This window comes from Neovison vison, chromosome 2 (genome assembly GCF_020171115.1).
Source record: "Neovison vison isolate M4711 chromosome 2, ASM_NN_V1, whole genome shotgun sequence".
NCBI classification, from domain to species: domain Eukaryota; kingdom Metazoa; phylum Chordata; class Mammalia; order Carnivora; family Mustelidae; genus Neogale; species Neogale vison.
The window spans coordinates 37,967,116-37,989,897 of NC_058092.1; the positions used below are offsets into that span (position 1 = coordinate 37,967,116).

Sequence of the window (22,782 nt, forward strand, 5' to 3'; positions counted from 1 at the left end):
TGGGGCAGCGCAGGTGACAGCCTCAGGCCCAGCCCCAGGGCCCCTACAGGGAGCCACCTCTCCCCTCCAGTCTCCTCAAGCACGGCTTCCACTCCAGCCCCCACAGTCATTGCCAAACCCCAAAGCGTGGACCAGCGCTTGGCACAGCCGTCGCTCCCACTAGCGCTTGTCCGACAAACAGTGAAGGCAGGGATGAATGGACGAACAGTTTTGCAGTAGCTAAACCCATTAGCAACGCATTAACAGGGTACAGGTATCCCTTGCTCCGGGAAAATTCGCTTTACACCACTTCTCTTTTACAGAAGACCTACATTACTACCTGTTTCCACCAACCGGAAGCAATCTGAAGAGTTTTCCTTTAGGAAAAGGGGCAAGAAGGGGAAGTAGCACGCAGTATTTGTTTGGTAGCGAGCCATCAGAGAGGGGCCGAGTGCGCTGGGAGCAGCAGACCGAGAGGCCCACCCCGCCGCGCTCCTCCCAGGGAACCGCACGCAGCATGTCAGCGCTGAGCCGCCACAGCTCCGGGAGGTGCCTGGGAGTACCTGTGCCTTATCTTGGGTGTGCACCGGTTAGCAAGACGTGTGCTAAGTATCAGGAAAGCTTGAGAAGTTATTTTCTGGGTCTGGGCATGCTCACAAGTTTTTCCATATAAATTAACGACGATTGCTTCTTTGCTTTGCACCATAGGAACCCCCCGCTGTGGGATCGCAGGAGAAACCTGTGTTTCTCTCGGGGAGAAAGAGAAGAGGAAAAAGACCTGCACACCGAGAACGACTGAGAGCACAGAGTGCTCGGGGGTTAATCAAGTCCTTCCCAGGCTTTATCCCTCGATTCTCCCCACCACTCGGAGTTGCTGCTGTTAACATTCAACTGAACTCTGCAGTGGAGGGAAAGGACCCTTAGATAGGGAATCTGCCCAGGTCATGATCGAGCCCGTGACAGAGCTGGGCTCCGAGCCTGGGTCTCCAGCCTACATTTTTCAATCGCTCTGTCTAGTGTGTCCTTACTCCAGGGAGCAGTGGGAAATCACAGGGAAGCCAAACCAGAAAGGACGCAGTTGGACATTATACACCACAGATGGTCAGCAAAAAAGGATCACGCTCTGGGTGGCCGGGCCCCACGGTTCCAATCAGGTCAGCCAAGCATACGCGTCCCTGCTCTGGGTGATGCTCAGGGCTTGAGAGCCTCGGGGATCAAGGACCATCTTCCCTGCGGGCTGGGTTTCACCTCAAGACCGTGTTAACATGAGCCAATCACAGTCATTACAAGGACCATGACTTCAACCAGCAGGGTTAGCATTCAGCACCTCGAGCTGCGTGCCAGGCGCTCCGGAGAGGTGGTTTGTAGGCATTACCTCATTTACTCTTCACAACACGCCAGGGGGGAAATACTATGCGAACCCCGTTTTGTCAGATGTGAAAACATACCCCAGCCCTCCAGCCAGAGTGGTGCAGTGGGAATTCCGACTCCAGTCCGGTCTCTCTATGAATGTAGCAGAAGATCTAAGCACAAATCCCGGCTCCACCATTTTGCACAAAGTACTTAGCCTCAATTTCCTCAAAACGCTGAAAATAATAGCTGCCTTTCAGGACTGTTTTAGGAATTTACTGTGACACACCAGGGACCTTGCACAGGACAGGCACTAAGCAACAATGGCTCTCTTGGGGGCTGGGTAGGAAAAGGCAGAATCAAGTGAACAGAGGGAGGGATGGAAACACTTCTCTGCCTGCCCTCTGCATGTTCCCAACCTGGCAATTCTGACTAACAGTCCCCTTGCTTCCCCTCACGACTTTTCGCCACCCCCATCTCCAGGGTCCCAGAGCCCCTTCAAACCTGCAAGATCTCCACCAAGAACACTGCATTCCTTTCTCACCACCCTCCTGACAAAACTACACGGATGGGAGCAGAATAATAGAAAACCACCTGCCAGACTACCAGCAGGCGTCGGCATGGGACTTGTGTCATGCTGGGTCAACTAAACATCCCAGTCAAGGTCAAGTACAATGACCAAGTATTATTACCACTGAGGTCCAGCAGTGTCTCAGTTTACCCTTCCCACGACAAGCCCAGGGCTCTTCCAGAGGAACAGCAGCCCCACTAGCGCGTCTGGTGTTGGAAAATGTCTCATAATCCAACGGATGCTTCCAGCCACCCAGCTGGGGAGGCTGGGGGAGTGAAGCATTGGGAGTTGAAAAAAACGGAAGGAGGGGCAGGAAACTGAGGTAGGCCCTAGTAGGTGTCCTCGTGGGGGAGGGGAGGAAGAGTGGTAAAGCCAGTCAAAGACTGAAAATTGCGGGATGCAAATGATTGGAATTACCTCTGCCAAGTACGCTTCTGTCTCCTCTCAGACTCAAGGCTGAGCAGTTGAAGAAATGGAAACCCTGTGAACCAAGGCTGAGCCAGAGAGATTTCCAAAAGGCTTTCTCTGCCCGCATCTTCCTTTTCAAAGGGCTTTAAAATGGGACCGAGACTTGAATGACGAATGGCCTAGAAGGCGCATTAAGTCCCCAGGAGGTAATACCCTCCAGGAAACTTTAAATAACCTTAATAGGGAGGAAGCAGGTAAGTCCTTGAAACAGAAGAAGCGGAAGGGGATCACGCCTTTTAACTTTGCCCTGCGGCTTCACGGGCAGCGCTGGCCCGGGTGGGCGCGGCTCGCCCCGAGGTGCGGCTCGTGCCACCCGCCGCGGCCCCTCCCGCGCGCCGCACTTCTAAAGAAACTTGCACTGGAGCTCGCGAGGGCCAGAGAGCTGGCCGCGCGGCCGGGGCAAAGCGGACCCAGCTCCCAGACCGCCGGGCTCCATCCTGCGCTCGGTCCCAAGGGGCGGCAGGCTGCGGCCGCGGAAGGCAGGCCGCGGAAGGCAGACCCCAAGCCGGCGGTTTCCTTCGGCCTCTCCTGGCCGCAGCCCACACAGCAGGACGGCGGGTCCCGCCCCAGCGTCCGGTGTAGGCACCGCCAGTCTCCCGGGCCTAGCGCCCCGCAGCACCGGCCTGCTAACTTTTATTACGCTTTAAGATCTCGAACTCATCTAGGCTTCCTCCGGGAAGCCTTCCCAGATCTTCCCAGGACAGTGTTCCCCCAACACCAGGTTACAGGCGGCGACCTCCCTCAACCTCCTCCCCACTCCAAAAGGAAGCCGCTCCGGGAAAAAGCAACATAGTTCTTGATCACGTTTGGATGTCCAGCACTTATCCCAATGTCTGGCACAAAGTGGGAGCTACAAAGCACTTCTCGTGCTAATTTAAAAATCCAACAGTAAGTGTGAGCTTAGTGTTCCCTGAGTGCGAGTTTTGCATCTGGTACTGTACTACAGTGCTTTACACTAAGCAAGAAATCCTCCAAGGGCAGGATGAAGGTGACTGAGGAGAAGACTGAGGCACAGAAATGTCATATACTTAGTCCGAGGCTACTGACACTCCAAAGGTTACTGAAACTCCCAGTTTCCCAAGGAATTCAGTGATCCTGGACACTGAAGGAGCCTGGGGCTGTCCCCAGCCAAGGCTTTGCAGAAGTGGGGGTTCTGAGCGGAGTCTGTGCCCCTGCTATGTAAATAAAGACTAAGTCTTGTTTTTAAAGGTAGAGTGCAGACCAGGATGTTTCTCTGAATGAGGGAGGCAGGGAGGACGCTTTACACAAAAGATTTAAGAGCCAATGAGAAGCAAATCTTAACACTTCCCCCGCTCTTCCTGACTCGATGGGAAGAGTGAACCCCAAGAATAAAAGGTGACAAACAAGGTTTCAGGACTCAGGGCAAGGGAGCTATTTGCCCTGCCTGTAGGGGAAGGAGGAAGTGGTCAGATGCTGATCCGAAATCTCCCACCTTTCCGAGTCAGGGGAGGGACAGACCCCACCAGCAGGTGCCACTGCACCTGTCCTGTCGTCCCAGGCTGTCACCCAAAGGTGGCACAGGGCTCTGGGTTGCATGGGCCTGGCCTATGATCTGGCTTTTTTCAGGGGCACTCAGGCATTCGGGGGGATCCCGGTGCAACTCACCCACTGATACAGTCTGAATGTGTCTTCCTCACCCTAATTCATATGTTGAAGCCCAAGCCCCCAGAGTGATGGTATTAGGAGATGGAGAGTTTATGACATAAATCAGTTTAGAAGAGGTCATGAAGGTGGGGACCTTGTGACAGGCTTAGTGCCTTTATAAGGAGAGACATCAGGATGCTCTTTCCCACTTTCAACTCAACTCATCTCTCTCTCTCTCCCGCTCTCTCTTGCTCTGTCCACCTCTCCCACCCCAATCTCAGACTTCCAGCTTCCAGCAAAGTAAATTTCTGTTGTTTGAGCCACTGGGTCTATGGGATTTTGTTATTCTAGCAGTCCGCAGACTGAGACACCCATCGATCCTCCGAAAACACAATGCTTTTTTGCAATATATACAAATATTGAATCAGTACGCTGTATACCTGAATGTTATGTTAATTATACCTCAATTTTAAAAAGATATAAATAAATAAATGAAAAAGTCCCACAGTGCTGAAAATCAATTACATCATACCATCTAAACACAAACTGCTGAGTTAGCATTAGGTGGCGTCTGCCCACAGCATACAATCTAGCGACCACGGATTAAAGTCTGGCTATAAAGGGGCATTGGAAGAGTCCAGGCTTTAAAAATGATTGCCCTTAGGAATCCTAACCACTTCAGAGGAGTCTGAGTCAGCCGAACAATAAATACTGGAAAGGGCTGTCAGGTAAAGGGAACAGCAGAAGCCTGTGCATAGAGGCATGACCAAGGACTGTGTGGCAGGGAGGGAGGGAACAAGAACTAGAAGAGGTCAGCATCACGCGGGCCCAAAATCCAAGTAGCCAGTAAGGGATAAAATAAAACATTTTAAACGGAAAATAAAGTGGGACAGTAGTGAGCCTGGAGAGGCTCAAGTGTGCTATGGATAGTAAAGAGGAAGGGGGAGAGAGCCTTTTGTTTGGAAGTAACAGATGAGGAAGAGAAAACAAAGTGTTCTAGGATGGAGAGAGAGAGAAATCCAGTAGTGCCCACGGATGTCACAAAGTGCTGAACAAATGGGCCAGCAATGGGACTGAACTCTTCTGCTGTCTCAGGTAGGAAGTCTGAGGACTTTCGGTGAATACAGAGGCCAAGAGGCGGCCCTTTCTTAGCATCCAGGGCTGCCAACACCCCAACCACAGAATACACCACAAAGCCCCAACTTTAGAACAGGAGCACATTCTGTCTAATTTTGTAATCAATTGTGAGCTTAGCTGGTGCTAGATGTTGAATCGCAGTCTATTAGGAAAGAAAAAACTGTCTCGGTAATACTTACAAAGTAAAATATGTGTGGAGAGAATATCATAAAATGTCATAAGAAGAAATTCCACAGAGGGAAAGAACACAGAACGTACGTGGCTGGGTCACCAGGGAAAGCTTCGGCCTGAGTCTTCCACAGTAGATTAGATTTAGGAGCATTCCAGGAGGACTTCTTGGAGGAGGCACAGCTTTGAGCGGAGCCTTGGAAATCGCACAAGATTCAGAATTAGAAGAGAAAGGGAGGAAATTCCTGGAGAGGGAGGGGGCTCAGCAAAGCAACAGTGTTTCCAAGCTTGGGGCAACAGTTTTGTGTTCCAGCGGATATACTGCGTAGATTTAAAAGCCTGTGATCTCAAGGAGCTGCTAGGCGAGACAGCTTGGCAGCCGCTGAGCACAACTGAAGGCTGGGCCACCAGCTGCCTGTGGATTAAGTAGGCGGACAGAGAGCCAGTGATGGGGGATAAAAGGGAGTGAAGTGGATACTACTTAGAAGCAAACTCAAGGGGGGAAGAACGCTGCCAGGCCATGGCTGTCCTCGCATTCTTCAGCTTCCTCCCTTGGAAAGCTGCATTACCAGGCGACCTCTTCCTGGCTTTGAGAGATGTCCAAATGGGAACTATTAACAAAGGCACATTCCCATTTTTATCTCCGTCACAGAGTGCTTCCCCGATCACGCTTTCTCCCTGTGGCCCGGGATCGGGTTGGCGGGTTGTGGGAAGGAGATCAATGTGTTTGCCGATGGGGCTTCTTGGAATTCTTGAGGACTGGTCCCTTCCAACTCTTAAGATTTTAGAAGTCTGTGTCTATGAGCTGAAAATTCTTCAAAGCTCAGCGGCTAGGATTTCATGATGTGAAGATTCTTCGAGTCAAAAAATGCCTCTGAGCCTCATGTTCTAAGATTTCACCATTCTTAGATTCCCCGAGCGGCCGGGGAATATGATTCAGAGAGTATGCAAGTGTGGAAGACTTCACGCTGTGAGCTTCTGATCCCAAGACTAGACTACTTCGTGACATCTTGGTCACCTCTGGCTTTCTGGCCTCGCTCTCCTTTGATGGTGGTACCTAAGCCATCCTGTGTGTCTGCTCCTAAATTTGTTTTCCTCCTGCCACATGTTGGGAAAATATATTCCATGTTCAAGTGTGAGTTACCCAGGTCAAGGAGAGCGGACAGAACCTGCCGAGCCAGCAGGGATTCTCTGCAAACCGCTCTCCGTGCACACAAAGAACCTGGGATTACGCATGCCTGGGGTCAGTGCTAGGGGGTCCCCAGAGGGACTTCCATACCATGTGACACACATTGGCTGAACAACTCCCAACAACAGAGCTCCAGTAGGAGACAGCAGGTGGGACGGGCTGCAGAAGCACCGGGCAAAGGTGAGGCTGGAGGGCCCTTGTCTCTCGGTCTAGGATCTGGTGTTACTAGGCCAGCTTGTTCTGATCCAAATCTGACTGAGGGGCTCGCACCCCGGGGTGACCTCTGGGGAGAAGAGAACTCAGCATGACCCTGGGAGCCTCAGGGAGGTGTCTGTTCCCTTCATTCCTGGAAGGGCACAGAGATCTGATAGGAGGTCCTGAGTAGGGACCAGAGCTGCAGGCTCAAGGGACCAGGGTCATTGCTGCTGTGGCTGCTGTGGAGGCTCAGGGAGTGTGGGAGGACTTGAGAATGGCCACTCCTGCAGGATGGGAAATGAGAGACATGTTCTGAAATATGGGCACATACAATAGGAAGAGAAAGGAAGAACAGAGTCTCCTTGCGAGGTGTGGAGAACCAGGACGCAAGAGAGACTAATACACAGGTGCTCTATGCCTCAGTTGCTACGGCTTTAAAATGGGACTAATGATCCCCACTCTCCCTGGCTGCAGACACTCCCTGGCTGCAGACAGTGAACTCTCTGCAGCTAAAGACTAGGCCATTCCCAGGTCTGCCCCCAGCACTGCACCGCCCAGTGCAGGAAGGCACTCTGGCTGAGTGAGTGAGGAAGCCAGTGAGGGAAAGGAGCCCCAGGGAAGGAGAGGCTCCGAGGCTGGGCAGGTGTCCAGGGGCTGTGTCACGGCAGGCTGGGCTCTCTGCTCCACAGACTGGCAGCGGGAGGCAGCAGGATCACCCACCGGAACCAACAGGCTTCCAGATAATTAGGTATCAGCAGCGGCCTGCCGAAGATTAGACGATCAGCCCCGCCCAGGCTCAAAACCTCAGGGTGGCCCCGGGCCTTGAAGATGCTGGGGCCAGAGACTAGCGCTGGAGAAGTCAGAATGGGGCTGACCCTGGAAATTATCCAGCCAACCCCTTGAGGAACAGAGGGAGCAACTGAGGCCCAGAGAGGGAAAAGGACTAGCCCAAAGTCACAGGCAAGGGAGGAATGAGGTGAGGGCTAGAGCCTGCTTTGTAGGTGCACTACCCACTTGATGATGTCGACATTTTGTGTCCCCGTAGGAACGCATGGAGCTATTCAAGTTCAAGGAGGAGGTTCCCCACTGTGGCTTATACAGTCTCCATTCATTCTCCATTCACTCATCCCTTAGTGCAGGATGGCAGAAGGGAAGCAGGATGGTCATCGCATGGTATCTGACCATTCATTCATTCATTCTTTCCTTCCCCAAGTATTTGTTGAGCACCTAATAACATGTGCTGGCCCCTCAGGGTATAAGTACAGGCACTCTGACTATAAGGAGACTCTTCTTTGTTCAACCGTGCTGACTTAGCCAGTGTTAGGGGCACAGATTCACAGTGGTCCCTTGGAAAGCTTAGGGACTCCTTCCAAGAAAGCAACTCATGCGCAGAATGTCTTTGGGAACTTCTATTTTAGAATCACCTTCAGATCCAATTTATAAGTCAAGGAGAAAATCAATTTTGGCCCATTTCAATGATCTCTATCATATTTTATTTCATTTTTGGCAAAAAAATGATTATCTCCCCCCAACTCCAACACACACACACACACACACACACATCACCAGGTAATGTCATCTGACTACTAAAAACAAAAATGAACTCATCTTTCAGATGCCCAAAAAGCTTGGGCTCTAGCATCAGACGCACCTGAGTTGGAATGCTGAGTCCCCCAGCCTGGCTGTGTGAACACTGCCCCCATTTATTGTCTGTGAAAGAGACATGATGATATGACTTGTCACATCTCCATGAGCACCAGAGAATGTGTACTTATGAGGTATAACGCAGGGCCCTGTGTGGAGGCAGAGCTCAATCAATGATGGTTTCGTGGTTTCTAACTCTCTAGTGAGGGGGCTGAAGAATTTTACAAACATTCTGGACACCCTTGGCCCCCATGCCTGAGGGCTCAGGCTTTATACACATCGGGTGGGTAACGTCCACATGTCTGTTACAACACAGCCAAGTACAGAATGGTGGAGTCCTTGCTATGTTGTGCCTGGAGAAGTACCGACTTAGAGGCATTCTCATCCAGTGTGTCCATTGTTCCGGGTGGGGGAGGACTGAGGCCCCCTAGAGGGAGAAGGACGTCCCCTGATAAGCCCTGCTACTTAGTGGCAGGCAGTGCCAGTCTCGGGAGGCAGCCGACAGAGCCGATTGAAATCTGCAGGTCCCAAGACTGTCACAAGATCTGGACTCAAGGCTCAGGCATCCTCAGGTCCCCACGGGCAGGGGCTGCCACCACCCCACTCCAGCGTTGCTCTGCTCTACAAAGGATGGGCATGGATATGGCTGATGGAGAAGGTGCCACAGGGCAGAGATGAGGCGTCCCCTGGCACCTTCCTCTTCCCCTATCCTGGAGCCCTGCCCTAACTGTTTCCCAAGCACAGGACCTACATCGAAGTAGTCATTTTACACACAAGCAGTGTCTTCTCATTGCCTCACAAAGCCCTCTCGATTGTGGAAGGCCGGTCACCCCTGCCCCATTTGACAGATGGCAACACCAAGTTATACCTGAGTCATTGGCTTTAGAGCCAGAGCAGGGACTGAAACCCAGAAGCAAGTCTGCTGTCTCTCAGCTGCTGTGTGAGCTGTCTAACACAGCAGGGCCTTCACCATCATCACTCCAGCCCTACAGCCAAACAAAATACTTTCTCTGTAAGTAGAAGTGCTCCAAGAAGTAAAATGTTAGGCTCTTGAGCCCTACAAGGGAGAAAGAAACAGCAGGAAGGACTGAAGGAAGAATTGGAGAAAGACAGGAAATACAGAGTGGGCACGGGGCAGCAGGAAGCAGGAAGGCTTCATTTAGGGCCAGCTAGACGGGCTCTGTTCCTCATCAGCCACGTGACCTTGGGCAAGTAGTCCAGACTTTCTGAATGTTCACCTGAGCCAGCATCCACCAAAATTGAACAGCTGCCTCCTGCGTGCAGGGGGCCTGGCAGGTGGAATGGAGTCCAACTGTCCCGTGGAATGTCAGGCCTGGAAAGGGACTCAATAATGACCTAATCCTGGCATCTCATCTCACAGGCAGGAAAAACCAGGCCAAGAGAGGGGAACTGACTTGCCCAAGGTCACACTGCAAACCCACGTTCATGCTGGGCCCAGCCCTCTCGGTTTATATTGAAATCAGAGACCAGACACGTTTTCAGGGGCTCCTCCTCCCCATGGAATCCTAAAATGTACGCTTTCTTTCTCCTCTTAGCAAAAGAAACATGTGCGATTTCTGCCTAGAAGAAAATATAAAAATTTGAGAAATACTAAAACTCAAACTAAAACCCTAGCTCTTAACAAAAAGTCTCTCTCTTTAAAGGTTCCTTTTTCCCGCCTTCCTCTCTCATTGTTTCCCCGCACCAAATATTTTGCAATAACAGTAATGCTGAGAGGAAAGAAAAAATAAAAATCTGATGCACTTAACAGATATTTTGGTACAATAATGCATCACAGATGTTCATATCAAACTGTGCACGCGCACATACAATTTTACGGAGAAGGCTGCTCGTTTCTGACTTTGGGGTTGAGGACCCTTAACACGGCCATCCGCCCAAGCCCTGGAATCCCTCCCTTCCCAGTCAGCCCGCAGCTGCCCACGGGGACGGAGGAGAGATTTCAGCACCTCGCTCCAAAATGATAACAGGACAAATTGGCGGAGGTCGGACACTCTGGCAGGTGGTGAAGGGTGTGCAGATTAGGGAACCAAGAGGAGTCCTGCTTTCTTTTGTTCCGGGCTTGCTTCCTACATCCCTCTTGAGGAGCTCGACCCAAGAACAATTTTAACAGCGCGCCCAGGCTGGTGGATGGGGTGGGCGCATTTTTGAAACCAGAGATTTGAGTCCGTTTGATCTTCAAACATGGGCTTTGGAGACTGTCAGCGGGCTCCTTGCTGGCCGATAAATGGCTCTCGGGAACTTTTCCTAAAACGTAACTTCACACACTTGCCAGCAAATGTTTTCAACCTACCAAAGCCGTCATTTGGTTGAACAGCAGCATTTCCAGACACCGAAGAAAGATAGTTTTGTTGTTTTAACAGAGACAGATTAAAGCCAGGGGCTCTTGCACCAGAGGGCTCTCTAGGCTCCCTCTAGCTCTCCTCCGATTCCTCTGTGGTTGGTACAAAGAGGGTACGGACAGGGATCTCAGATGCCCCACCTCCCCGGCCTAAAAAAGATATCGAGGCCAGACGTGAGGTCTCTGAACAGAGAGGCCTCCCACAAACCTGCCTCCAAAATGAGATGGGCGGTGAGCACTGTGGAGCCCGACACAGATAATATCAGCTCCCGAGGCTGGCAAGAGAAAAGTCACTTCAGAGGGAGAAAGCCGCTATGTGCAGAGGCTTCAGGGCCCGGGCCAGAGAATGCACAGGATTTTCCCCCATGGAGAAGGAGTCAGGCGTAGTCAGAACCCTGCGGGGCGTGACTAACTGCCCCAATATTCCTGCCACTGGGGCCCTCTGGGTAAGGACTCCACAATTATGGGAGAGCCAGCAGGAGAACCGACAAACCCGCCTTTCATTTGGCCGGCAAATCAATCTGGCTTCTTACCTCCCCGGGGACAATATTGCATTTCCCCTGGAAAAACAAAGGCCAGAAGATCTCCAAAGGGGGATCGGTTTCTGCCACTGTTTCCCTGGGGAAGAGTCTGCCACATCCTGGGAGCGGCAAGCAGGTCTGGTCCCAGTGGTAGTTTCTAGCCTGGCCAACTTATGAGGCTGCCTCCTGAACGGAGAAGCATGCCTTGGGGGCTGCACCCCACCCGGCTCCTTGGCCCAAGCCCTGTTTTTGCGCCTCCTTGCCGGAGCCACCAGCCCTGACATGGAGCCCCCGTCTCCAGATTGACAGCCTGTCCTCCAGGCACAGATGTGAACTCATTGTTCCCAGGGTCTCCGAGCTGAGTTTGGGGCCAGTGAGTTACAAGTGACCTCTGCCCACGGAGATGGGGCTTTTAATGACATTTTGCTGGATCGGGTCTCTGGCAGCCGGAGACTTTAAACCTCCAAAGCTCTTCCCTTCCCCCACTGCCCCTACTTTCGAGGTCCAGAAACCAGAACTGTCAACCTTTAAGTGAACACACTGCTCTGAAATTATTAACCCCAAAACTCTCCTTGTTGACTTTCTCCAGGCCCAGGGAGGCAGTCCGAGGGTCGCCTAGAGCCATGCAAGAGCAGGCCCAGGCTGGTGGATGGGGTGCGCAACTCAGCAGTGCTTAACCCTCAACAGCCAGCCAGAGTCATGGGGCACCGGGTCCACGACACATCCCCTGCCTGGATGGGCACCGGGTCCACGACACATCCCCTGCCCCCAAAGCTGCAGGAACCACGACTCCCTCTGCGCACCCTCTGTCCATACACGCTGCTGCCCAGGCGGGCTCACGGAACCGCCTCAGGACAGCCTCCTGCTCCTGAGACCCCGGGGGCCTCGGGGAAGCTGGACACAAACCTGCAGCTTTGCTCTTTTTGTTTTCCTCACTCTGATGCTCCCAGGAAAATTCTTTCCGCTCAGGCAAGCACAGCAAGTGGGGAGTGCCTAAACCCAACAGGTAGCACGTTGAGATAGAAGCAGACACCCCAACTCTTAGCCCGAATTCTGGCACATACCAGCTTGCCCCCAACCCGCCACTCAAGGCGCCCGAGAGGTGACGCCCCACCCGAAAGAGCCTCTCCCATAGGAAAGAGCCTCTCCCATAGGAAGGCGCCTGAAGGAGAAAGGCCATCGGAGAGAAGGACAGCAGGGCTGCCCGGTTCAGCCAAGCGCCTACCTGGGAGAAGTTGAGCCCATTAAGAGGGTGGCACTGCTCCTCCACCCGCTCCACGGCCCCGGTGCTCTTCTTCATCCTCTCGGCCTGCTGGGCCAGGTAGAGATCCAGCACGGGCACGCCGCGGGAGCGCACGTCCGTCTCCGTCAGCGAGTTGACCATGAGCATCACCCACACGGGTCTCTTGCGCTCCCAGTTGCCCGCGATGGCGTTGAACAGGTAGTCGGCATAGAGCCCCTTGCCCCGCTGCGCCGGCGTCATCCACGAGGGCATCATCAGCTTCACGTAGTCCAGGTGGCGCTTCAGGCGCCAGTAGAGCTCCCGCGGCAGCACGTCCTGCAGGTTCTCGCCGTGCGGGAGCAGCTGGCAGCTGGCCAGCGCCGAGATGGTATAGGGGTCGGTCAGGTCCAGCTCAAAGTAGACGCGAGCGCTGGCCTGAAAGGCTGCCTTGGAGTTGTCTGGGATGAAGTCCCACACGCGCGTGTAGGGCACGTGGATGGTGCCAAAAAGGTACGCCGGGGGGTCGCGCCGGATCGTCCACAGGAAGGAGTTCAGCTCCCTCTGCTGCAGTGGGAGAGAAGGCAGGCAGTGAGGCTGCAGGCAGTGCAGGAAACCTGGGGTAGCCCAGGGAGACGTGGGTAGGGGTGGGTGGGGAGGCAGAGGCCCACGAGGGCTCAGGGCAAGAGCAAGGACTTCGGAAGCAGAAAGACCCACATTCAAATGCCGCCTTTGCCCTGTCTTAGCTGCATGATCTTAAGCACAGTGTTCCTCTTCCCACAGACTCAGTTTCCCCATCTGTGAAATGGGGGTGAGAGCAGCACCTCAGGGGAAGGTGACAAGATAAAACACCCGTTAGTGAGCCCTAAGAGCAGCGCCAGGCACAGAGGAGGCACGCACCAAAGGAAGCTCTCGTTCCGATTAGCTTTCCCTGTGAGGGCCAAGGACCGCCGCAGCACCTGAGAACATTCGTGCCCGGCCAAGCCAAACCTTCCCCGGTGGTGTTGCGTGTGGAGGGTGGGGGAGAGGGGGACCAAGAGTCCTGCTCTGGCAAGAAGGGAGGAAGTCATATAACTTTTAAATCCAGCCATTAGAAGATACATGCCAAGAGCACTTTGAAAGCAGAACACCTATTAAAAATAGCACACCTATTTAAACAGCTACTTCCCATTCACCGGGGCGGATCCGGCGTTCTAGTCAGAGGGAAGGCCTGGAGTGTATGCTACTTGGCTCCACCACAGATGAGAAAGCACTTTAAAAGCTGCAGGCTAAATACTCGGACTTAGTCCCAAGAAATGTACATACCCTGGGGCTTCGGACTCCTCCCCTAAAACTCTATTCCTGGCCTCAACTCCAACTCTGTCATCTTCTAAGATCTGAAGCTCTGAGAAGTGTTTGTGGGGGGTGAGGAGGGGCATGGACACAGAGGTCCTTTCTCCAGATCTAGCACTGGACCAGGACTTAAAGCGCACGAGAAAGAGACTATCATTTCTCCCAGGCAAAGTCATTTTCCAACCAGAAAAGCCCCTGGATGGGCTACTGACCACCTGCAGCCCGAGGTCAACCTATAAAATGTTTCTGCCTGATTCCAGCACAAATGAAAACTGTGTGACAAGGTGGGTGGGAGATCATTACCTTATTTTACTAACAACTAAAAATCGTGAATCCTAGCATACAGGAGCTAGACTCGCCCCGAGCTCCCAGCTGGCCACCGACCTCCCAGTTCCTGCAAAAATCAGGACCCTGGAGGCGCACCTTGCCCAAGGTCAACTAACTCCCTGCTAACCCAGCGGTGAGCAAGGACCCTACAAAGCCTTTTCCTGTTCCCTGGCCTCCAAATAAGTGTTATTTTCAATGCATCAATTTACACCTGGAGGGAGGGAGACTGAGAGAAATCAGGGGATTCTGTAGTTGAGAAGGAAAATTTAGAAGAACCAGTAATTACTCAGCTCCCAAGGAGATATTAGGCCAGCATGCCCTGGCACTTCCTTTTCCTCTCCTCTGGAATCTTCCTCCTTTTAGTGAAATGGGGGCAGTTGGGAGACTGGGTGCTGGGCCCTGGACTGGAGAGGGAGAGAGATGGGAACCAGCACCAGAGAGAAAGTTTGCCTTAGGTTAGAGTGGGAGGAACGGGGGAAAGGGAAGCCTGTGAGAGGGACAGAGTGGAAATTGGAGAGGAAAGGTCTGATGGAAGTCAGAACAGAAAAGGACAAGGGATGGTAGAAACAGGGTCAGAAGTAGGCAGAGAGCAAGCAGAAGGGTAAAGACAGGATAAAGTAAGAAAGAAGCAAGTCAAAGGGGTAGAGGGAGGAAACGTCCAAGCAGGACCAGGAGCGAAAGTCGAGGAGAGCCCGAGAGCGTCAGCGTGTGGAGAAGGAGCTGGAGAGGGAGCGCCCCATCTCGGCTCCCGGCGCGGAGCTGGAGCCCGGGCGGCAGGAGCCGGGGAAAGGCGTCCGAGGCAGCGCCCGGCGAGCGGAGATGGAGCGGGTGGGCTGAGGTGGGTGCGGGGACAGGACCCCCCAGCCCTCGTCCCCACGGGTTGGAGTGGCTGGGCAGCCGGGAGAGTGGCTGGGCAGGCGCTCGCTCACCGATCCGGGCGGCCGGCACTGTCCTCCGTCCGGGGGCTGCGGGCGGGCGCGGGCGGTGGCGAGGAGGGCGGCGAGCAGCGGCCCCGCCAGGGCGGCGTGCATCCTGCCGGGGCCCGCGGGGCGCGGGGACCCTCCTGGGCGGCGCCCCCTCGGCGGGGCGGGGAGCCCCCAGCTGGGCACGGAGGTTCCTCCGGGACGCGGGGCTCCAGCGACGGGATGCTGGGAGCCCTCTGGGGCGGGGCTGGGTGTCCCTGCCGGACCTGGGGGTCCCTCTGGGGCGGGGCTCCGTCTGCTGGAAGAGGGGGACCCTCTGAGGCGGGGCCCCTCCCCAGGCGCGCAGCCCCGTTGGCTGAGTCCGGGGTTCTGAGAGCGCGCGGGTCCCAGAGCGCGCCGACGTCCCGGAGCTGCGTCGCGGTCCAGGGGCGCGCGGGGTCCCGGGGCGGTACCGGGCTCCCAGGGCGCGCGGGGTCCCGGGTTACGCGGGGAGCCTGGCGCGCAAGGGTCCCAGGGGTGCGCGGCGCTCCAGGGGGCGCGCGGTGGGACAAGTGCTGCGGCGGGCGCGGCGGGGCGGGGGCCGGGTCTGGGGCGCCCGGCTGCCCCAGAGCCGGGCTCAGAGGGGCGGCGGGCGGCCGCGCGGCCGCTGCCCGGGCTCCGCCATGCTGCTCCGCGGCCGGGAGGGAGGGAGGGAGGAGGGCGGGAGAGCGGCGCGGAGCCGGGCCGGGCGGGGGGCTGGGGCCGCCGGGGCGGGGGGAGGGGAGGACCCGGCGCGGGGGGCGGGGGGCCGGGGCCGCGCCGGGCCGCGCCGGGCCGGGCCGGGCCGCAGGGAGTCGGGGCGAGCTCCGCGCCCGGGCGCAGCGAGGCGGGGTCTGATGGGCATGGCAGGCGCTCGCTCGCTCTTCTCTCGCTCCCTCGCTCGCTCCCTCACACACGCGCGGAGGGAGGCGAAGCCCATAGCAGCCACTTCCCCACTTTCCAAACTTCCCAGCGCAACTTTTTCCTCTCCTCCCCTGCCCGTGCCTCCTCCTCCCCCACCGCTCCCCCTTCCCCTGGCCCGCTCCCCGCCAGCCGTAGCTTCCGTTCGTGGCCACCAGGGGGCGCCCGGGCCGAGGCTCCGCTCGGCCAACTTCAGTGGGCTTTTCCGTGGACAGGGTTGGGTGATGAATTCGGGGATGCGGACCAGCATCCCCTAAGCATTTGATGCGCAGGTCCTGGCGGGAGTTAACAGCGAAAGAAGCAGGAGTGAGCAGGCACTCCCAGACTGGGGGGGAAGGCAGCACTCAAAGGGAAACCAGGGAAACTGGTAATTACAACTTTGTATCACACTGCTCCTGGCTAACACTGGCATGTGCTTAGTAGGTGCTCTGCAAACTCTAGCTGAATTAAAACAAAACAACAAAGCAGTCTTCCTCACAACTCCTTGGCACCCTCCATTTAAACAGTCTTGTCTCATTAACTTCCTTGGACCTGCCCAGGATCCCTGTAAATGGCCAGGGAACTGGGAAGATTCATACTCCCAAACCTTACACCACAGGAATTGAGAGAGTTCTTAAAACCAACCTTCTCTTCCTGAGAAGTGAATGAAGCTTAGAGATAACCAAAGGGCAGGGCACAGGCTTCTGGGCCATTTTCAGCAAGTGGGGAAACTGAGTCACAGGCACCCTTGCTTAGTGCTATTAAATGAAACTTCACTAATTCCTCCTATGCTGACAAAAGAGACTGAAGTATGGGATTAGGTAGAATTGTCAGGAGCCCATAGCCTAGAGAGAAAGGCAGGGACAGTTATGCAAAGAGGCAGTTAAAATCAGGCAATGAGTGCCAGGACAGACAAAAGTACACTGCAGATTACAAACAGAGAGGAAGGTCTCCTAACACAGCTTGGAGGCTCAGTGAAGACTCCTGGGAGGGACCTTGGAACAGAAGGCCAGAGGCAGGACCTGAAGTTGTGTCTTCCGGCCATGCTGGGGACCAGAACACGGAAGGGAAGGACAGTGATACCAGAGACTTGCAGGTTGAACCAATGAGATTGTTGTTTTTATAGATCAGAAATAACTAATGTTGGCAATTTCATATGGTTCAAACAACTAGGTATCCAGACCCACCTCATTCTCAGCGAGCACACATCTGGCGACAGATGCAGAGCAGGCCAGAGTGCCTGGATGGTGTGAGAGAATAGTGTGGCTCCATGTGTCCCACACACAGAGCTCTGAGCACTGCAGCTGTGACAAAAGACAAGTCCTTTAAAGAATCCCTGCTCCCCGAGGCTCCAGAGCTCCCGCTGCTCTTAGTAAGGATGAGGTAAAACAGTTGAGAGGTGGGGGGAGGAGTTCATTCCACTGAGAGGGAGGGTGACATGGGGAGTTAGAAGACACAAGGCAGACAGAGGGTAACAAAGGACCTGATCAAGTTAAAAATGGACCCATATAATTAAAGCAATGAGGCCTGTGAATGTGTGTGTGATTTTTAAAATGTTCCTAGGCTTTTTCCCCTAAAATTATAAAAGTTTCATTGGCTAATTGTCATGAGTACCAGCTATGACTTCTTCCTTCATGGCCCTATCTTATGGCTGTGTGACCAGAGCCAGAAGAGTTAACCTCTCTGTTCCTCTCTTTCTCCATCCAGCTTCCTTATAAATATAAATATATATATATATATATATATATATATATATATTTTTTTTTTTTTTTTTGAGAGATAGAGAGAGGAGAGAGATTAAGCTGGGGAGGGGCGGAGAGATAGAACCTTAAGCAGGTTCCACACTCAGTGCAGAGTCTGATGCAGGACTCAATCTCATAGCTCTGAGATCATGACCTGAGCCGAAATCAAGAGATGGATGCTTAACTGACTGAGCCACCCAGGGGCCCCTCCTGCCCTATTTTTCTAAGTCAATCTGTGCACAATACTTTGGATCTCCACCAGCGTTGTTAGGGATATTGTTAATAAGATGCAAGAATGAACAGGTTTTTCCATTCCTAGCTGGAAAGAGAGTTGAAAACATTCATCCACACAAAATAGTAGTATTGTTGAAGATAACTAGACAGGACAAACAACACAAATGTCCATCTATAGATGAGTGGCCATACAAAATGTGATATATTCTCATGCTGGAATATTATTTGTCCAGAAAAAGAAATGAAGTACTGATACACACTTCTGTGCAGATCAGTTTTGAAAATGTTACACCGAATAAAGGAAACCAGTCACAAAAAGGCAAAAATGATATGATTTACTCGTATAAAAGGTCCAGAGGCAGAGAATAATAGAGGCAGCAAGTAGATTAGTAGGATTAGGAGGAACAGGGAACTTGAGGGACCTGGGGTGAAAAGTACTGGGTTGCTTTGGGGAATAATGAAAATCGTCGAGAATTAATTATGCTGAAGTTAGCACAACGCTGTGGACATACTACAAACCGTTGAATTATACACTTTAAATGAACGAATTGTACGGTATGTGAATTATATTTCCATAAAGCTGTTACCAAAAAACAAGGGACAAACAAGTTTGGGGCTCCAGGAAAGGGTGCTCCTCAAGAACAAGGGTCTTAGTGTTTTCTAACAATTTTTTCCTCCCACTTGGTGGAGTGAGATAAGTCCCAATGAGCAGTCCTAAAATCCTGGAGATCCACTGTTGCTTCTGCTAATGCCTCCCTGAGAAGCTTCAGAGAGTTCGGCTGGCCTCACTGAACCTCGGTTGCCCTGCCACTGGTATGAGCAGGCTCATGGAGAAAATAGCCCTTAAGAATCTTCTGTGTCCAACACTAGAGTTCAGAACTCCATGACCACTGCCTGCCCTGGGGCCTGTAGGCAGGATGGGAAAGGCACTGGGCTCAGGAAGCAGGCGCCAGACTCAGCCACCTGCCTCCTCTCCAGTGCACATCCGGTCCACTTTCCTTTTATTGCAGTTTAATGAAGTTGTTCAATCAGATGGGTACCAGGAATCTGTAGGCTGTAACAGCCCGGGCAGACACAGAAGCCTTGTAGCGTAACTAAACCAACAAAATCTGCCTCTTAAGCAGATCCAGGAGCCCCGGGTCCTGCCAAAGGGCATCCCTCAGGGAAGGAAACGAGGGGCTCCCTGTTCAGCTGACCCAAAGGAGGCACTTTGCTCTGGGCCCGATGGCTGCCCTCTTGGCTGGCCATTGCTTGGGTTGCTGGCCCCACTGGTGTTTTCAGATGGGCCCCGCCGGGCCTGACTTCTAGTTCAGCCCCTATTCCAGATGTGCCCATCTCTCACTCACCCCGAGCTCTGGCTTCTTCAGCCCAGCCTTCCTTGTCCGGAAGTTAACTGCTGATGACTGAAAGACAGGACTGCTTTGGGAGCAGGGAGGGTGGGGGAAGGAGAGCAGATTCCAGGACCCTGCAGCATCAACAGTGCTGAAGACAGTCTAGAGGGATGGAAAGAACTAGAAAATATCAGATACTGAGATGATTCAGAAAAGGGCATTCCCTCATAGAAGTGCGGAAGTAGACACAGGATTGCAGGATATGGACCGTAGTCTCTATACAAGATAGCCTCATAAAACAAACAAACAGCAAAGCAAAACAAAAACAACTTAAAAAGAATAATTTAAAAAAAAAAAACCCCACCTGTGGTCCAGCTCAGGGGAGGTGTGGAGAACAGGAAGGAATCAGCCCACATGTTGTCCTCACAGAACTTGCCATCCAGGGAGGGAGATAAGAGATGCAAATCATGTGATTTGGGAGACACATGGGGTGTGTGTATATGTTAGGGGAGCAATTTTGTTGAGAAAGTCAGACTTCAGAGAGAAGAAATCAGCAAAGTTCTTTGTAAGAAGGTAAGATAAATGAAAACCAAATAAATATATATATATTTATATATAAAAATGTATTTAATTTATGTATTTAATTATATATTTATATATAAATATGTAACATATTTATAAAGATATAAATAATGAATAATGACAAATAAATAAATAATGGATGATAACAAATAAATAAATAAAAATAAAGTTGATCTTCAAGGTTGAGTGAGATTTGGAAGGGGAGGATGAGGAGGGGAAGGTTATTTCAGACAGTAGAAAGAGCATGTGCAGAGGTATGGGAGTTTAAGGGTCTGACATATTTGGGAATCTGTGAATGACGAGGGGGGAGACTTAGCATTTCAGAAACACTAAGGAAGGTTGGAAATAAGACTGCAGCAAGAAGGGCCATGCATGAATGTGGGAAGCCCTTCGTCTTACCATTCAGAGGATATATTCTTCCCAGCTTGCCCTGCATGAATTGAGAGTGACTCCATGTCAGGTTCTAGGTGAGATGTGTGCAGGCATCAGTGACACACCAGTGCTCTGCACTGACTTAATTCACAAATGCTTATTGCGTCCCCACATGTACCATATAGTGTACTAGGCATGAAGGAGTATGGTCCGGACCTCTGGCTACTTGCAGTTTTGATACAAGATGGAAATACTCAGGCATCTAGTTGCAATGCATTTAGGTGCCAAGTGAGTGCTGTGGTATTGTGAGAGTCAGGAGACATCAGAGAGAATTGGAATGTCAAGGACATCATCTAGGAGTAGTGGAGATTTGACTTAGGCAATGAAGGAAAGATAGCATTTCAACAGATGGAAAGAGAAAGCGCAGGGACGGCTGTGGGGCTGGGAATTGGACATCCAGGCTGGAGAAGAAGGTGGGCTGGAGCGCGGGCTTGGGCGGCACAGTTGGTGGCAGGAGGCGATCTGCAGGTGCAGAAGGACAAGCAGCTAGGGGTTGTCGTAGACCAATTCTGTGCAGGACCTTTTATCTAACGGTCTCTGCAACACTGTGAGACAGATATTTTTACCCCATTTTAAAGATTAGGAAACAGAGTCTCAGAGGGGATACGTGGCATATTCAAGTCACAGTTGATGATCAGAGGCCTGGACGCTCTAGTTCTGTCTATGAAACCACTTGCTTCCTTTCTGACACAGGTGGAAAGGTAGCATGGGTAGCGTGAGCTGATTGGGTGTGGCTTCTGATCACACACACACACACACACACACACACACACGCACAATCACTGGGGGACACTTCACACCGCATACAGCGCATCCTGGACTGTCTCTCACCTCATTAGGACATGGGACAGTTGTCCTTTAGAAGACTTTCACTCTAGCCAAGCTGTGCCAGGCTCCATCCCTCCTTTTAGGATTCAGAAGAAGTATGGAAAGGGGGAAAAGAAATGTGATGCCTGAAACAAAATACCCCATCGAGCTGACCACTAAGTAGCACTTAGACCCCGAGTATACACACAGCTGCTTTATGTAATGAAGGCTATAGGCCATGTTCCTGGATATAAAATAACAAACCACATATAACGTTTTACATTGCTATGTAATTAGCACGGATCTGTGAGTGTGTGAGCCGGCTGGGGGGAGGGAAGGGGGCTCGGGCCTCCAACAGGGTAAGCCGTGGAGAAAAGACCCTGTGCTGTGGGACCAGAAAGACAGGAGTGTGAATTCTGGTTGCTTTGCTTTGTATCCCTAAGGGCACTAGGGCAGTTCTGGGGGTGAGAGTACTGGTGACGCCTGCATCTACAGAGGTTGTAGTAAGACTTTGGGCGACTTATTTAAACTCAGACAACTTCCAATCTCATATCTGTCAATAGGAGTTAAAGAATAAGCCCTACAGAAAATGGTTTTGCCCTTTTTGCCCCCACGGAAAGGCTCGGCAATATCTAAAGACATTTTTGGTTATCATAACTGGGAAGGTGCTGCTGGCCTCTGGTGGGTAGAAGCCCTGGGTGTTAAGCATCCTGCCGTGAGTGGGGCAGTTCCCACAACAAGGAACTCTCCCCCCAAAGAATACCAGTCATACTGAGATTGAGGAATCCTGCCTTACAGAGTTGCTGTTTGGAGGTTCTCATCTTTTTTTTTTTTTTTTAATTTATTTGACAGACAGAGATCACAAGTAGGCAGAGAGGCAGGTGGGGGGGAAGTAGGCTCCCTGCTGAGCAGAGAACCCGCTGAGGGACTCGATCCCAGGACCCTGAAATCATGACCTGAGCCAAAGGCAGAGGCTTAACCCACTGAGCCACCCAGGTGCCCCTGGAGGTTCTCATCTTTACAAACTTTTACTGACAATGTACTGTGTACCCAACACTGTTCTTATCACTTTATTTAAATGTGTTACCTCTTACTTGTTTGTAGTAAATTGATGAGGAAGATACTATTATTATCCTTATTTTACAGATGAGGAAACTGAGGTCCCCAAACCTGCCCAGAGTCACACAGCCGGTCATCAGTGGAGCCAGGATCTGAAACTAGGCAGTGTGACTCCAGAGCCTGCCATGTGCCTGACGGAGCTCACGCTCACAGGTGCCTACTTCTGTGCCTGGCATGTGGTAGCGATGGTGACTCGTGAAAGGGCATGAGAGGAATCATTCATTCCTTCATGCATCGCATGTGTGTGGTGAGTCTAATCCGTGCCTGGTACTAAAGAACTGGGCAACCAGATAGGTAGAGTTTTTGCTCCCACAGACCTTACTTCCTAGTTAATGAAGACAAATAATAGAGTGGTAATCATTACCAGTGGAGACAATGGAAGTCATAGAGTGTCCGGTGAACCAGGAAGAGTTTGCCAGGAAAAGATCTGTGGAAAGAGCATTCCCAGTGGAGGGCAAAGCCCCGAAAGAAGAAAGCCACCTTTGGTGTGTTTGGGACAAGACAGAAATCCAGCAAAGCTGGATGCATAGGACACAAGGGAGAAAATCCTAAGAGATCACAAAGAGATGTGGGTCAAAGGAAGGCGCTGGAATTCCAGGTTTGCTGAGAAGCTAGAGGAGGGTTTTAAAG

General features: G+C 52.4%; 1 protein-coding gene across 1 annotated transcript in view; it reads right to left on the bottom strand.

The window, feature by feature from the left end:
• TRABD2B (TraB domain containing 2B) overlaps nucleotides 1-15,095 on the bottom strand; it is a 203,551-nt gene extending 188,456 nt beyond the window's left edge. The window contains exons 1-2 of the mRNA XM_044238186.1: nucleotides 14,994-15,095; nucleotides 12,412-12,972 (exon numbers count right to left, since the gene is read on the bottom strand). Coding sequence (XP_044094121.1) covers nucleotides 12,412-12,972; nucleotides 14,994-15,095 — 663 coding nt within the window. The remainder of the gene's footprint in view (nucleotides 1-12,411; nucleotides 12,973-14,993) is intronic.
• Nucleotides 15,096-22,782: the final 7,687 nt, after the last annotated feature.